At 38.6% G+C, this 14,769-nt stretch overlaps 1 protein-coding gene across 1 annotated transcript; it reads right to left on the bottom strand.

Moving 5' to 3' along the window:
- Positions 1–801: 801 nt before the first annotated feature.
- Positions 802–14,648, bottom strand: tbx21 (T-box transcription factor 21). Its single transcript, XM_082151250.1, has 6 exons — positions 13,893–14,648; positions 5,711–5,865; positions 4,496–4,617; positions 4,155–4,313; positions 3,724–3,785; positions 802–2,648 (listed from the first exon to the last, which is right to left on the bottom strand). Exons 1-6 carry the CDS (start codon positions 14,423–14,425, stop codon positions 1,859–1,861), a joined length of 1,821 nt encoding a protein of 606 aa, XP_082007376.1. The 5' UTR covers positions 14,426–14,648; the 3' UTR covers positions 802–1,858.
- Positions 14,649–14,769: the final 121 nt, after the last annotated feature.

Below are 14,769 nucleotides of genomic sequence, written 5' to 3'. Positions count from 1 at the left end.
CATTTTAAATCTTAAATCTAAAACTTATTAATCTTTTACACTCTTCCTTTGCCTGTTTTTGTGTTTTTATTTGAAGCAGTGTCGTTTGTTATATATAGTAAAAAGTGATCAGTTGGCTTGACTTAAAAAAAAAAAACTGAGGAAACCCATTGCCTTAAAATAAAGTAAATAAACTTCAAGCATAATCAAAAAAATTAAGTTGTGTAGTTGTCAAGTTCACAACTTAATTTTTTCAATTACACATGAAACTTAAAAAAGTGAGGCCGTTGCCTTAAAATTAATAAGTTTCATGTGTAATTGAAAATAAATAAGTTATGTAATTGTAAAGTTCACAACTTAATTTTTTCAATTACACATGAAACTTATTCATTTTAAGTTTCATGTGTAATTGAAAAAATTAAGTTGTGAACTTGACAATTACACAACTTATTTTTTTTTGATTTGGTGCTCAAGAAACATTTCTTATTATGATCAATGTTGAAAACAGTTGTAGAAACTGTAGTTGTAGAAACTGATAAAACGGAAATGCATTCTATCAACCATGTTATGTCTATTAAAAGATGGAATCCCAGCTGGTGCACATAGAGCCATGGTCTGTTAGACATCGTGGCTCTTTTATTTCCAGCATATGTTGTCTGAGTGGCCTAGGCTTTAATGTGCTTATTGATTGTGCTCCCTGTAGGGTTGCATTTTGGGATTGACTGGACACACAAATGTTGTACTGTAATGAAGGCTCGCATTCGAATGCACAATGTATTGTGCTAAATTGTTATGCGGCACACAAGTGCATGCAACATTAGCCTGGTTAAATATAAATCTGTTTAATATGAAAATGTCTAATGTTGTTTACAATGAGACAACATTGTATTATTGTACAGTAACAGTTTTTTTTTTTTACAATCTGAAAAACAGCTATGTTACAGCAACCATTGCTGAAGCCAATTTGAAGATCATCAGCACATGCTTACAGGTCCAAAGCATCACATCTTGAGTGAGTCAAATTCATGTAATTTAGAGACCAATTAAAAGGCTTGTGCACAAAATTCCAGGTTTTCTGCAGCCATATGATAGCTTTGGATGAGAAACAGACTGAAATTTAAGTCATTATTCATCCGCTCTGACTCTCCTTTGGTGCGTTCATGAAAGAACAAGCCATGTCCGAATTGCAGAATCCCATGTCCGAACAGCAGATACCAGATTTAAATTTCATGTCTGTTTCTCATCCAGATCTTGACATGTAGCACATGAGTTGTATGAACTACTTTTACGGTGCCTTTTGCGACTTTGAAGTTTAAAAGTACTTTGTTGTAATTTCTTAAAAATGTCCTCTTTGTGTTACACAGGGAAAAAAAGTCATACGCATTTGGAACGACATGAGGGCGAGTAAATAATGACAGACTTCATTTTTGTATGAACCATCTCTTTAAGTCCACGTCTTTAAAGAATGTGACAAGAACGATTTGATTGTTTTTCGAGTGTGTTTGTGGCGCGTGGGTTTTTGAGAGGTGTTTTTCGTGTCTGTGGCTGATGAGGGGGACAGAGACAGTTCCTTTGGGGGAGTGTCAGCAGGTGTGCAGTGAAATCTTCAGCTGCTAAAGTCACACAGGTCTGTCTGTCAGTGTGTCTCCAGGCCACTGTCTCAGCGCAGTCACATCGTCTTCATCTTTTGTGCGACCGTGACCTTCAGAACACCTCCACATGACCCCCAAACATCTAACACAGGGAACACAAAGCACAGAGGGGCCAGCTAACACTTGGCACTGTAGCTACTATCACAGAGAGCTTGATCCTTGTGTCTCGGGTCATGCAGACAGACGGTGGGTGGAAGACAGTAGGAGCGCAGTCTGACTGTTGCTTTTCAGTGGGTGTAGAAGCCGTAGTAGCCCGCATCACTGCAATTGTCCTTTTCGCAAGTCTCCGCGCTGCGGTTGGGAGGGGAATTTTCCGTGCTGGACGTATACGGCGACACGCGCCTCTTCTTATTCTCTCCTCCCTCGAACAGACCTGAGTCGGCAGAGTCCACCGATTTAACCGAGGGGGCTTCCATCCAAGTGTCCTCCCCGGACTCTTTGGACTTCTCTTGGAGCAGTGGCTGGCGCTGGGGCTCGAGGAGCGACGGGGAGGGGTGGAAGCGTGAGTTCGCTGCTGAGGGAGATGACGACGCAGCTGGGGATGAGACGGTTCGGAACCAGCCGATGCTAGACCCGGGTTTACTGTGGTGTGGGTGATTTAGGTACTGCGTTGAGGGACGTCCTGAGCTCCACGGCCCCGGGTTGGCGGCGGACACCGGCCCGGAGGCAAAGTGGCTTTCAGGGTAGTAGCTCAGTGGGTGGTGGGACGTCTGAAGCGGAAAGGGTTTGTAGAGGCTGTTGGAAGGGTATTCGCTCTCATACGCGTTGAAGTCGAGGCGGTTCGGCGGCACCCCCTGCTGGCTGGACAGGTACCAGCGGCTGTGAGGGCTCGCGGCGGGGTCTTTAGGGCACTGCTGGGCCATGCTGACAGGCTCGCGGCTGTAGAAACGACTCTGAGACAGGGGACTCATGTACTGGTCAGACAGGTATGGCTGGTGAGGGTAACAACCGCCTGAAAGGAGCTGCTGGTCGGTTGGGGAAGGCGTGAGGCGGTCCGAGTCAGGAGGTGCGTACAGCCTACATGAGAAAAGAGAGGGTCAAAGGTCAACTTCAACAGACAAAACACCTCCTGAAATATTAATCCGTTAATATTAAAAACCCCCATTGGTGAAAATCAAGTTTTTAATGTTGATTATATATCTATGTGGTGTTTTTAAAATGTTTTAAGACAAGCCAAGTGCAAATTCATAAGTCAACACCATTGCTGAGTATTTTCTCTTTAAAACTGCAGTGATCTAAAAACGTGGTTTGAAATCGCTAGTGTTTCTGACGTCACAAACTACCTTGTAACCAATCCCGTCATCGTGCGGAAGGGCTTTCGCATATCATTAACTGCGGTCTCGATAGAAGCCAGGTTATCCCGGTATATTTTTCTGTTGATATGAAAAATCGGGTGGATTTAGCAATATAGCGGGTGAATTATGTATATGATGTTTATTACAATGTTATGATGAACTATTTGCCTTTCTCCACTGACGTTATAATTTGTTCAAAGCGTTTCTACGGATGCAGATTTTTTTTAGAAGGCAGCTGTCTGACTCTGAGATGGTGAACGGGTAAAATTAGCAACACATTATTAGCTGTTTGATAACGTAGGCAAGCCAAAGGCTAATCATATTAATTACCGTTATGTGTCCGACGTTGTAGAAAGAGATGCATAAAACACATTACCATTCTGACACATCGACTTGTTTACGAGCCTGTACTTCACTCTTCCATTTCTTCTTCTACATTCAATCAGTTTTAAGGCATGAATAATAAAAACAATTTCACAGGAAAAAAACGTTTAAATATGTAATTTTGGTTATCAAAGATGAGTTATAAGGGATACAATTATTGACTACAGGGGGACTTTAATACTGTTTTACCATTAATTGAAGTGAGAATGCCTTTTAAATTCAGAACTGAGGTAGTGAACACGATTTAGAATTGCAATTCGAATTTAAATGTAAGGAAGTGGAATTTAAAAGATTTGTAAATCCATATAAGCCTAACTGTAAATTAGGTACCTGTCAAATTTGACAGACAGACAGATATTTTCATTTCAGACAGACCAATTTTTCTGTATTTAATTTACTCCAGGCTTACTTACGTGTCATAATTGTCCCGGAAACCTTTAGCAAACGGGTTATGATCTATTTTCAGCTGAGTGATCTGTGAAATGGCAGGGGAAGGGGTTGGAGAAAGGGCAGAGAGAGAGAGAGAGAGAGAGAGAGAGGGTAAGAGTAAAGCCACATGGGCACATGAAGCACAGTCAGGGAGACTGATAGATCACTGTCGTAACGAAATAATTCATGCATTACACTCATCCTCTTTCCTACAGCCACAGTTAACATCACTAGCACACACAACCCTTTACAAACATCACAGACTCAATGTGCAGACATAACAGAACTATCTCGTCTGGGTCGTCCCACACAGTGATGTCTCTTTGTTTGCTGGAAGCAGTGGTTATGTGCAGTTGCAATCTGATTAATAAAAAAAATAACCCACAGCATGATGTGTTCAGATGACGTGACTTACATCTGCATTCTGGTAGGCAGTGACGGCAATGAACTGAGTCTCAGGGAAGACAAACGTCTGAGTTTTAGAGGTCAGGAAGGGATCCTCCGTTCCATCCTCCTTTACCTCCACGATGTGAAGACGTGGTTGGTATTTATGCAGCGACTGTAGCACTATCATCTGTATACCAAGCAATGCAATAGTCAGTGAAATAGTGCAGATATGATATGGTGTCACGGAAGGATTATATATTCAACCCAAATTGTACTCTCTGTTTGACTACAACCAATGTTGACACAGATGACTCAGGTGTAGGCATGCTGTCGTAAGACTGCTTAACGTTTTTTTTTTTATTATATTACCTGTCCTATGTTGTTAGAGCTGCCTTTGTTATTGGTAAGTTTCAGTTTGCCAAAGGAAACTTCCTGTCTCATCCAGTGATTCCCAGTGTTGGGGGAGTCTGGGTGCATATACATTCTGTTTCCTGTAAAAAAAAAAAAAAAAAAAAGTTTAATGAAAATTTATACACTCATTGCAGTTTAAAAATGCATGTATTTAAACCACATTTTACTCTCAATGACATGGTGATTTTTGTTATCAAAATGCAGATATTATGTGAAATAATCATCACAATTTAAAATCACTATTTTGTATTCTAATATATTTTAAAATGTAATTTATATCTGTGATGGCAAAGCTGAATTTTCACCAGTCTTTAGTGTCACATGATCCTTCAGAAATCATTTTAATATGCTGATCTGCTGCTCAAGAAACATTTCTAGTTATTATCAATGCTGAAAACATTTGTGCTACTTGTCCGCCAAAATGTTTTTGGTGGAAACTGTAATCAATATTTTTTTTCAGAATAGATAATGTTCTCAAAATGTTAAACATTATTTATACATAAACATTATATTTTACATTGTTCATGGGACATCTGAAACGTTTTTTTTTTCTTTTAAACATTAATTTCATAACATTCAGAGAACATTCAAAAGTAACGTTCCCATAATGTTTGCGAAATTATTATTTATTTTTTTGGCGCTTTAAATGTTTAAATGTCGAGAGAACATTCAGAAGTAAGGTTTTCGTAACTTTAGGGGAATATTAGCGAAGTGTTCTTAGAACCTTTTTATTTTTTTTATTTTTTTATTGGTACTGGCCATATTTAGGAAAGGATAGGTAAGGAGTTTAAGTAAAGAAAGACATAAGTATGAGTATATTTCCAGCAAAAATATTTTACTTTGTGAATTGATTAGAATAAGCCAATTAAGAGTGCAATGGCAAGTGTTTCACACCAGCACTGCAATGCATTCTCCCATAGCAGTTGCAGTGCAAGATGTTGTGGTGGGCCACATGCTTATAGGTTCCTCTGATTGTGGCATACGGTGGTATCAGAAACACTCATGCATTTCTAGCCACAAAAAGACTCAGCTCAGTGTGTGTGAAGTTTTCTTGCATTGCTCAGAAAGCACCCACACCGTAAAAACCACAATTCAGATAAAGACATTTATCTTGTTTGTAGGGTTTAAATGTAGATAGTGGCCAAGAAAAGGCAGTGTATTACTATCGGATACCTGGCATGTTGCCTTCTGCCTTTCCACACTGAACCCATTTGCCTCCTTGGTATCTCCAGTGATGCTGGTCAGCAAGAACCACGTCCACATATATGTTATAATGAGCCGAGGGATCCAGTGAGCTGATGTTGAAGCTGAGGAAAGGGAACATCCTCCTGTTGACAGACAGATCAGAAAACACAGTGAGATGATAGAGGAATGCATTAATGCTGTTATGGATAAAGATTTGAGGTCACGGACTTAACTAGTTATTAGGGATGTAGTGATATTAAAATTCTCGTCAATAGCGATAAGCAATGAAATGTTTTACAAAAAACAAGGTCACATGAGACACAGCCATCTTCTAACCGTATACATACTGGGAACTTTATTCTCAGAAGGCGAAGCACTGCTACTTGGGCGGAGTGATTTACTCCAACTCTGAGCGAACTCTCGGCTCCTCACCACGGGGCTTCTCAGGCGCTGCGAGCAAATCAGTCCGCCCAAGTAGCAGTGCTTCGCCTTCTGAGAATATAGTTCCCAGTATGTATACGGTTAGAAGATGGCTGTGTCTCATGTGACCTTGTTATTTGTACACGCTGTGACTGTACAAATCACAACACGTAAATAGGAAAATATTGGTGTTATTTTGTCACTTATTGGGAGCAGTATGCTAGCTGGAGCCGTTTACCTCCAGTCTTTGTGCTAAGCTAGGCTAGCGGTGGGTGCGTCAGACAGAGTTACGGCACGCACGGAGATGAAAAGGGTATGTATGGACTTATCTAACTCTGGGGGATACAGTGAATAAGCTAAAGTCCCAAAAAGTCGGCGTGTTCCTTTAAGAAATAGGGTTTTTAAAAATTATTATATTTAAAATGTTCAAATTACACTGTCCTTTATCCTAAGATTGTGCTAGATGATGGAAAAATGTTATGCAATGTTTTAATTTAATTTAAACATCAAAAATCGACTGACACATAAATGAAGAAATCATTCATATCTGATATGATCCATATGAGGGTGAGGTATTTGGTGGTAAGCAATAGTGATGTGGGCACATTCATTGCGATAGAGAGGCAACTGGGAGCAGGCTGCATGTGAATCTTTAATATGACTATTAATAAAACATGTTAGGAGATGCATCTGCTTGATTGCTGTAGTTTTCCTTGCTAGACAGATTTTGATCACAGTGCACTGATGGAGAGGAGGTAACTGGGAGGTCAGTGTGTCCCATAGGGTGAAGTTTCTAAAGACGCATACACTTCCTGCAAAAGACCCAGTATTTAATGTTCTACAGCTGTGTTTCTGTGCCTTTTCACCTTGGCACCAATTGTGATGCAACAAACTTTTGACATCAGCAATGCTGGCTTCAATTCAACCTCACCCAATACTATGACGCTTTCGGTCTCACTATACACTCCAGAGATGACGTCTATGCTACACGGCTGCCTCTCATTCAGATTCAACAGTTGCAGGCTACTGCTCATGCTTGTGTTTCCCCTCAGCCGGATGCTCCTGTCAGGTAACACTCAAGTGCAGTTGTCTACTCATATCTGTGTCTGTATCATATCAATTCCATGAACTGGATACAGACCAAATAATTTGTATATGGCTCAGAATGGATTTAGGTTATAAAAATCTCTCACTCGCTGTCCTGTCTCCTGTGCCTTTGAGCTTTTGGAGTGAAACTATAAACCTTTTTTTCCTATTGGGAAGAGCAGGGGGTCACATTATTGGAATTCGTTCTGCTTTATATAGAAATTTTACTTAGCACATGGATATAGAATTGCTTGTTTTGGACACATTTGTGGAAATTGTAGGCTAATTCTTAAGAAACAGTTTTGTAATACTTTTTAACATTAGTAACATGACATGTACACTACGAAAAATTCAAGAAATTAATTCAAGAACTTTTATTCAGCAAGGATGCATTAAAATATCTATTTTAAATAAACGCTGTTCTTTTGAACTTTCCATTCATCAAATAACCCTGAAAAAAAATGGTTTTAACTAAAATATTAAGCACATCTGGTTTCAACATTGATAATAAGAAATGTTTCTTGAGCACCAAATATTAGAATGATTTCTGAAGTGTCATGTGACACTGAAGACTGAAGTAATGACTTCTGAAAATATGTCGCCATCACATTAACTACATTTTTAAATATCTTAAAATAGAAAACAGGTATTTTAATTTATTTTAATACTTCACAATATTACTGTTTTATTTTATTTAATTTTTTTTAAAGTATTTTTATTGTATAAAATAAATCTGGCCTTGGTGAACATTAGAGGCTTTTTTTCAAAAAACATTAAAACAAATCTTACTGACCCCAAATATTTGAACATTATTGTACTGTAAGTCTGTGTAAGTCTAACCGTAAAACAATGTTAATACAACTATTTATGATTAAAACAAACAGTGAAGTTTAGCATTGATGTTTCCCATTTAATGAAATTGTAGTAACAATAATAATAATAATAATAATGAAGCATTTATATAGCACTTTCATATGTACTACTGTACACCCAAAGAGCTTTACAATCATGTCAAGGGTCTCTCCTCAACCACCCACCACCATAGTGCAATGCAAATTATATTATCATTTATCTCATGCAGTGTGATCACATGAGAACCAATGATGTCTGACGATACGTGTTTGTACAAATGTGTGAAAAGTTTCAGTGAGTTACAGCAGAGGGAAAGTTTCTCTAAAAGCAAATAACAACAGTACAATGTTATGTTCTGTACTTTTTTGTACTTTTCGGAGTTCAACACTTTACAGTCATTGTCTACTTTTTTATGCAAAAGCGCATGCACATTCTACTAAATATTTCATTTTGTGTTTCCAAGAAGTTACACTAGCTTCAGTGAGTGGAATGAAGTAAAGAATCACCGGTTTGTTTTAGAAAGAGAGAAGTAAGAGATTTTTCTAACTGAAATAAGTTTCTCTTTTCAAGAAGGGTAAAGGACGCCTGATATCGAGGATTGGAGCGTGATGACGCTTGTTTGCTACAGGGTGGCATAGCACAAGCGCACGGACTGCCCACCCACGGGCAGCTGTAATCAATCATCATTCTCAGATGGAGCCCTGGCATTGTGCTGGTGAAGAGACCCAACAGGTGAAGGGTTTCTTCTTCCACATCAGTTGTCAATATAAGTGAAAACAGAAACCAGAATCGTCTCTGTATCATTCAGCGCTCATGCGATGCCTCCTCGTTCTGAGTTATAACTATACCGTCTGTGGCAGTCACTTTCCTCATCTGACTGAGCCTCAGAAATTGTCATACTTTTTAAAAATGAGACATTTATAAGAAATCAGTACCTGGAGAGGGGGAAACCAGTGGGTTCACCACTGAGAGGAATGTTTTGCATGAGTAGGAGTTTAAGAAAAAGTTAGAGGTTAACCTTTGGAAACTTATCTGCCACTCCTTGACTCAGTGATGGAGCCATGAACACGGTAGTAGTAGGTGGTTGCCAAACAAAAATGCCTCCTCTGCTGTCTAGGACTCTAGGAAGATACAGTTTTCCATACATATATGTGTTTCCCCTTAGCACAAGAAGTACTTCAGAGTAAATTGCAGAGTAAAAAAGACAGGAAGGGAAGGGACCATAAAAAACCCAACCCTGTCTGGATATAGACTGGTGAGGGGGCTTTCTCCCCGAGCCTGTCATTGATTTGCCAGGACAGGAGTTCAGGTCTAGTTTGTGTCATCCTCTTAGTCTTGATTCTTCTGCAAACATGCCAGTCTGCCGGTTTTTTATACGTAAAGGTAAAATATCAAACATGACACAAGCAGATTGGCATGTACAGTAAGCACAGCATGTTTACGTGGTTATTGTAAGCAATTATGTGAATGTGGTTACATTCAGAAACCACGATATATTTGCTGATGTTGGAGGGTTGTCATTGCTGTAGTGATGAGTTTTAGCATGCTGCTGAAAAACAGTGGCTGGAAATGGAGCAGGCAGCAACCACAGATAGGCTACATGTACAGACGATCCCTTTGATCTCGACAGGGTTCTGCTGATGTGCTACTGTCACAGCTCATCTGTTTCTGTCAGAGCTGCTTGATGGGGTACCGCTGGAATCATGTACAACAGCCATCAATCTGTTCTGTAGTGAGCGGTGACTATTCAACAAGTTTGCTGCTTCTGAGGTCTGGCTTTTTGCAGCAAGACTGCATACGCCATGCCACCATATGCAGCTAAACAGGATGTGATTGTTAGATGAAAAAAAAAGAAAGAAAGAAAGCTCAAAGGCTACAGACAGAGAGGCCTTGATGGTGCAGGAGGAGAGATTGCATTTTATGCAGAGCCTGGACGACCTTAAGAATTTTAATAAAACCGATGCATTGATATTGCAAAGGTTTCTTTTGTTGTAATTCTTTATAAGTGACTATAAAGTTATATTAGGATCATGTTTCAAGCAAAACACAAAAAGAAGTTGGACAGGTTTTAAATTCAAAACCTGTCCTAAATTGACATTTTTAAATTGAACTTTTTACATTCACTAAAAGCACCTTGAAATCTGTTAGTAGTCAAAAAATGGCTCAGAAAAGTGAAGTTAGCTCTGAGAAAAGCTCCAGCATCATCCGTTTGCAGATAATTGGTTTATGCTGAACAAAAAAAGGTGTAGGATTTACTTTGAAACAATTTTCACTCTGAAAAATGCTAGTGAATTTCACAAATAATTTCAAAGAAATGGCAAGTAGCACATTGAATTAAAAATTGAATTTCAACTAAATATACAACTTTGAAAAATATTTTTTTTACTGAGTGCAATGCAAAGAATACATTAATTACATTAATACATTATTAAAAGGATAGTTCACCTAAAAATGGAAATTCTGTCATCATTTACTTTATTTCGATATATCATTTAAGATATTTTGAAGAATGTTGGTAATCAAACAGCTTTGTTCACTATTGACTTTCATTGTCATTTCATCTTTTTTATGTTTCACGGAAGAGAGAAAGTCATACTTGGAACGACATGGGGTGAGTAAATAATGACAGAATTTAAATTTTTGGGTGAACCATCCCTTTAAGTGTCCATATTTTTTTGCAGCCACCGTTTATAATTGCCATCTTTATAATATTACCTAATGCTGCAATTTAAGGGAGGCCAAATGAAGGCCAGATAAATTATTAATGTGCAACTTTCTGCTGTGCTGTATTCATTGTGCAGTATATTTACCATAAAGTGATAATGCTGTGTGTGAGTAAAGAAAAAAAGTTCCTACGAGTTTCACTATACGCAATTTTAGCCAATAAACAAATGCTTGGAAAATTTCAAGCTTTTTGCGGTGTTAAATATGAGACATGTGAATCCACTGAAGCGGAGAGACAGCTTTATTTACACATAAAGCAGAGACCCATGACTCCTCGGAGTTTGGTTTTCACCAAACCTACAAAAAACCTACTCGTTCACATTTCCTATACAAGCACCTGAGGCCAGAATGTCTTTTATTACTCTTATATATTGACTTATATAGATATATTGACAACAACAGTGAAAAACCCTAGTTCCCCTTTTAAGGAGTATGTTGCAGATGTGTTTGAAATAAGACATTTTTTATTTATCTTTAGTATTTATCAACCACTGAACATGCAATGGAATGGATCTTTGACAACATCTGTAGTTTCATATCCCTCCCACTAATGTTCTATGAGGTAATGTTTTCATGAATTTCAATCGTTATTAGTATCATTTGGCACGCTCTTGTCGCCTTATTTGCCTCTCATGCTAGCATAAAGGCAAGATAACGCTCACCTACACCAATCTATGTTTAGAGCTGATGGCCCATGCCTGTTTAAGTTTGTGAAACCTAGTGGCAGGGGTGAGGTTAGGGGCCAGTTTTAGAGTTCGACTTGAAAAGGGGCCGAAGACCTCTGCTCTCGTCTTAGACTGTGGGTCTTACGGTGCATTTCAAAGCCCTGACTCGGACTGCACTTCGACTTCTGAGGAAACGTGCATCACTGCGCTCACAGGGTACCAGACCAGTGGAGAGAGAGCAAAGAAAAAAGCGAGAAAGAGAGCGAGAGAGAGGAAGAAAGTGCCTTCCTTCATTTCCTGCACTTCAAAGCTATACCTCCACTGATGTGTTTGGCCATCAGAGTCTCACTGGTGCTCAACCAACTTTACCCCCAAACGTACCACCCCTTCCTCCTTACTTTTCCACTTCCTGTCTTGGGCAGAATTACATGAGCTATGACACTCACTGGCAATGAAAACGAATAAAATAACCCTTATGTTTAATGCACATTATACCGTATATAACAGAACATAATAATAATTCGCAGCAAATCACGTGTACTTAAATAAATGGACTCAAACTGGTGGAATTTCTAGAATGTGAAAAGATGACTTCACTAGATCAGATACGAACAGGAAATGTAATGATTCAGAGGCTAAATGTCATGATAGCATTAAAAATGATGAATCAAACCAAACAAGGTTTTCTCGTTTACGTGAAATATTGAATAATCTATAAGCCACTCGAATCCCACAATAGCCTGTTTAGTTACTTGCGTTTACTAGGGTGTTTGAAGTATTTTATATGTAACATTCCTTTGTAATTTATACCATTAATAAACTACATGATGTATGCGCTATTTCATTATGTTTTCTTTCTTTCTGCATGTATTCATTCTGAATGCGGTTTGCAAAAGGCGTCAAGACCCCAGCCTGTAGGTTACAGGTTACAAAAGCGTGTGCTCACACACTCACAAACAGTTATACCGTACACACAAATACATGCATATCTGTGTATAACCTATCAAACTAACAATAATAATAATAATAATATAAAACAAATACAAATTAATACATATCTCTGTTTTCGAAATTTAGCCTATGTAGGATTCGTTTTTGTATGGTGCGTAAAAGTATAGTACAAAATAAAATAAAGACAGTTATGAGTGATGACCGTGGCAGCAGTGTTTTTAAAGTGATAATGCTATGATTTGTTGTAGCAGTAAAATGTGAAATTCAGTCATAATATTAAAACATTAAGATAAAAACATTTTGTCACCTCTTCATTTCAAGGTTAGGCGATTTGCATTCAAACCCATATTAAAATGCACATTGTATAGTATCTTCTGCATACTGAAAAATACTGAATAAATTACAGTCTCTAAGTGTTACTTCTTATCTCTGAAATAAATATTTTTAATAACTCTTTGAACTTAAAGTGAGAGCGTTTCCCCCCGCCTGCTTAGCCTCCTATTAGACTGTAACTGTTTCTGATGCTGTCAATTCTCATATATTTTAACAGAAATATTTTTTAATATCTAAGATGAGCTTAGATATTATTGGTCAGTGCAACAGTTTTCAGTATTATTATTATTATTATTATTATTATAATGTACATATGCTAGAAAGATTCTGTGATAAATATCGTTACCAAACTGACATATAATGGCCTACTTAGAAATAATTATAAAGTTTTATCAGATGATATTTTAAATCCATATCATGCAATGACTATGTTATGTATGCCTTGAAAGCAGCTCTGAAATGAAAGTGTTACACATCTGTAGATTATAATCATCAGGAACATGTTTAGATATTAATGCTCGCTGACCTGTCAAAGAACTTCTCTCCCTCTCTATAGGGACCACAGTAGTTTATAAGTCATAATATTGAGTTTTTATTTATATTTTTTTCTTTTTAATTACTCGTGATAACTACGTTTGGTCATCACGTTCTTAAATCAAAAATAAAATACAAATAAAATACAAAATAAAAACATCAGCAGTTCTCATAAGCTCCTGTCAGATTTTTTGCAAATATTAAGGTAATTTCAGTTTTAAAAAATGTGTGTCAAAGTGCATATAGGTACAGTGAGAGAATTTTACAAATTGCTAACAGTATTTGTTTACTTTGGACAAAAACTGAAACCAGGTCGCGGTCTGGTAGAAAAAAAAAAGGGATTAGATCAAAAGATCTCTCTGTAATTAGGCTTCTAAATTTAAGACACATAGCTATGCCAAGGACTCGATTTCATGCCCACCTGCCCTGGATGGCACAGCTGGCAATCATAAGTACAAAAGTAAGAGGAATTAACATTCAAATGGGGCATTTGGAAATGCCCAGTTTCTTACTCTAATTGCGCACAAAAAAAATCTACCATGAAAACAAACGTCTATGCTAATGACATAGGCTATTAAAGAGTGGCTAACCAAAAAGCTTCTTACCGTCCCTGTTTCGTTATGATCATCTCTGTCTGATACTTGTGGAACTTTGCCCACAGCGGGTAGTTGTTGAGGAGCACTTGTGTCTTCCCGGACACCTGTAGACCAGGTAAAGTGTACATCGGTGCTCGCGGGTACCCGTGCTGAAAAGAAGCCGTGTAGCTGTCTGCGCTGCTCGGATACACGTCTTTACCGTTGGCTGAAGAATACACATCGGCTCCGGCTGGAACGTAAGTATGTCCCGTCCCGCTCCGGCTGGTGAAGTGACAGCTGCCGAGCGGAGCCGGTGTGTAAAACCTCCCCGTCTGCGCTCCCGCACTTTGGTGGTGCTCAGCGTGGAACGGCAACGTCAAACTGTCCTGTCCGTTAGGAATCGAGTCCTGGTAGTAAAACCTCGTGTCTTGGATGCCCATTTTGAAGTCCGATAAGTCGCGGTTTCGGTGCAGGTGGCTGGTTAATTCTGCGTCTTTGGCGAAACTTTGCGCGTCTGTTCCATTCAACATATTGAGATACAAATTCCTGCCTATGCCGCCCATCTGCAGCACCGGTCCGAGCTCACTAGAGGTGTCATAGGTTTACCGTCCGTATACTTTAACATTTAAAATAAGACTCTAATACAAACTTTATATAAACTGCAAGTTCTGGAGCTTGTCTGCAAAGCGCGCAGTGTAATCTAGTTTTAAACTATCTGGGCAATCTTCCCTTTGATTTATCTTAATATGTTGAAGACATTACCACTATGTAGTATTTGGAATAGGAATCGGACTTAAAACACATGATAAGACTCTATGATATATCCATATCTCGTATGGTAATTGGTCCGGACTCGGAGGTGGGCTTTACACTCAGACTGGGCGTGATATAGGCTTGATGCGCGAGG

Source organism: Leuciscus leuciscus (genome assembly GCF_965113295.1).
Source record: "Leuciscus leuciscus genome assembly, chromosome: 21".
NCBI lineage: Eukaryota > Metazoa > Chordata > Actinopteri > Cypriniformes > Leuciscidae > Leuciscus > Leuciscus leuciscus.
The sequence above is the reverse complement of the archived record's forward strand: the minus strand, read 5'-3'. Positions and strand labels throughout refer to the sequence as shown.

Coding starts and splice junctions, on each gene's coding strand:
- tbx21 (XM_082151250.1), bottom strand. CDS start 14,425: ATGGGCGGCATAGGCAGGAATTTGTATCTCAATATGTTGAATGGAACA. Junction 3,786..4,154: donor CTGCCTACCAGAATGCAGAT/GTAAGTCACGTC, acceptor GCCATTTCACAG/ATCACTCAGCTGAAAATAGA. Junction 2,649..3,723: donor TTCCGGGACAATTATGACAC/GTAAGTAAGCCT, acceptor TTTCTCATGTAG/GCTGTACGCACCTCCTGACT.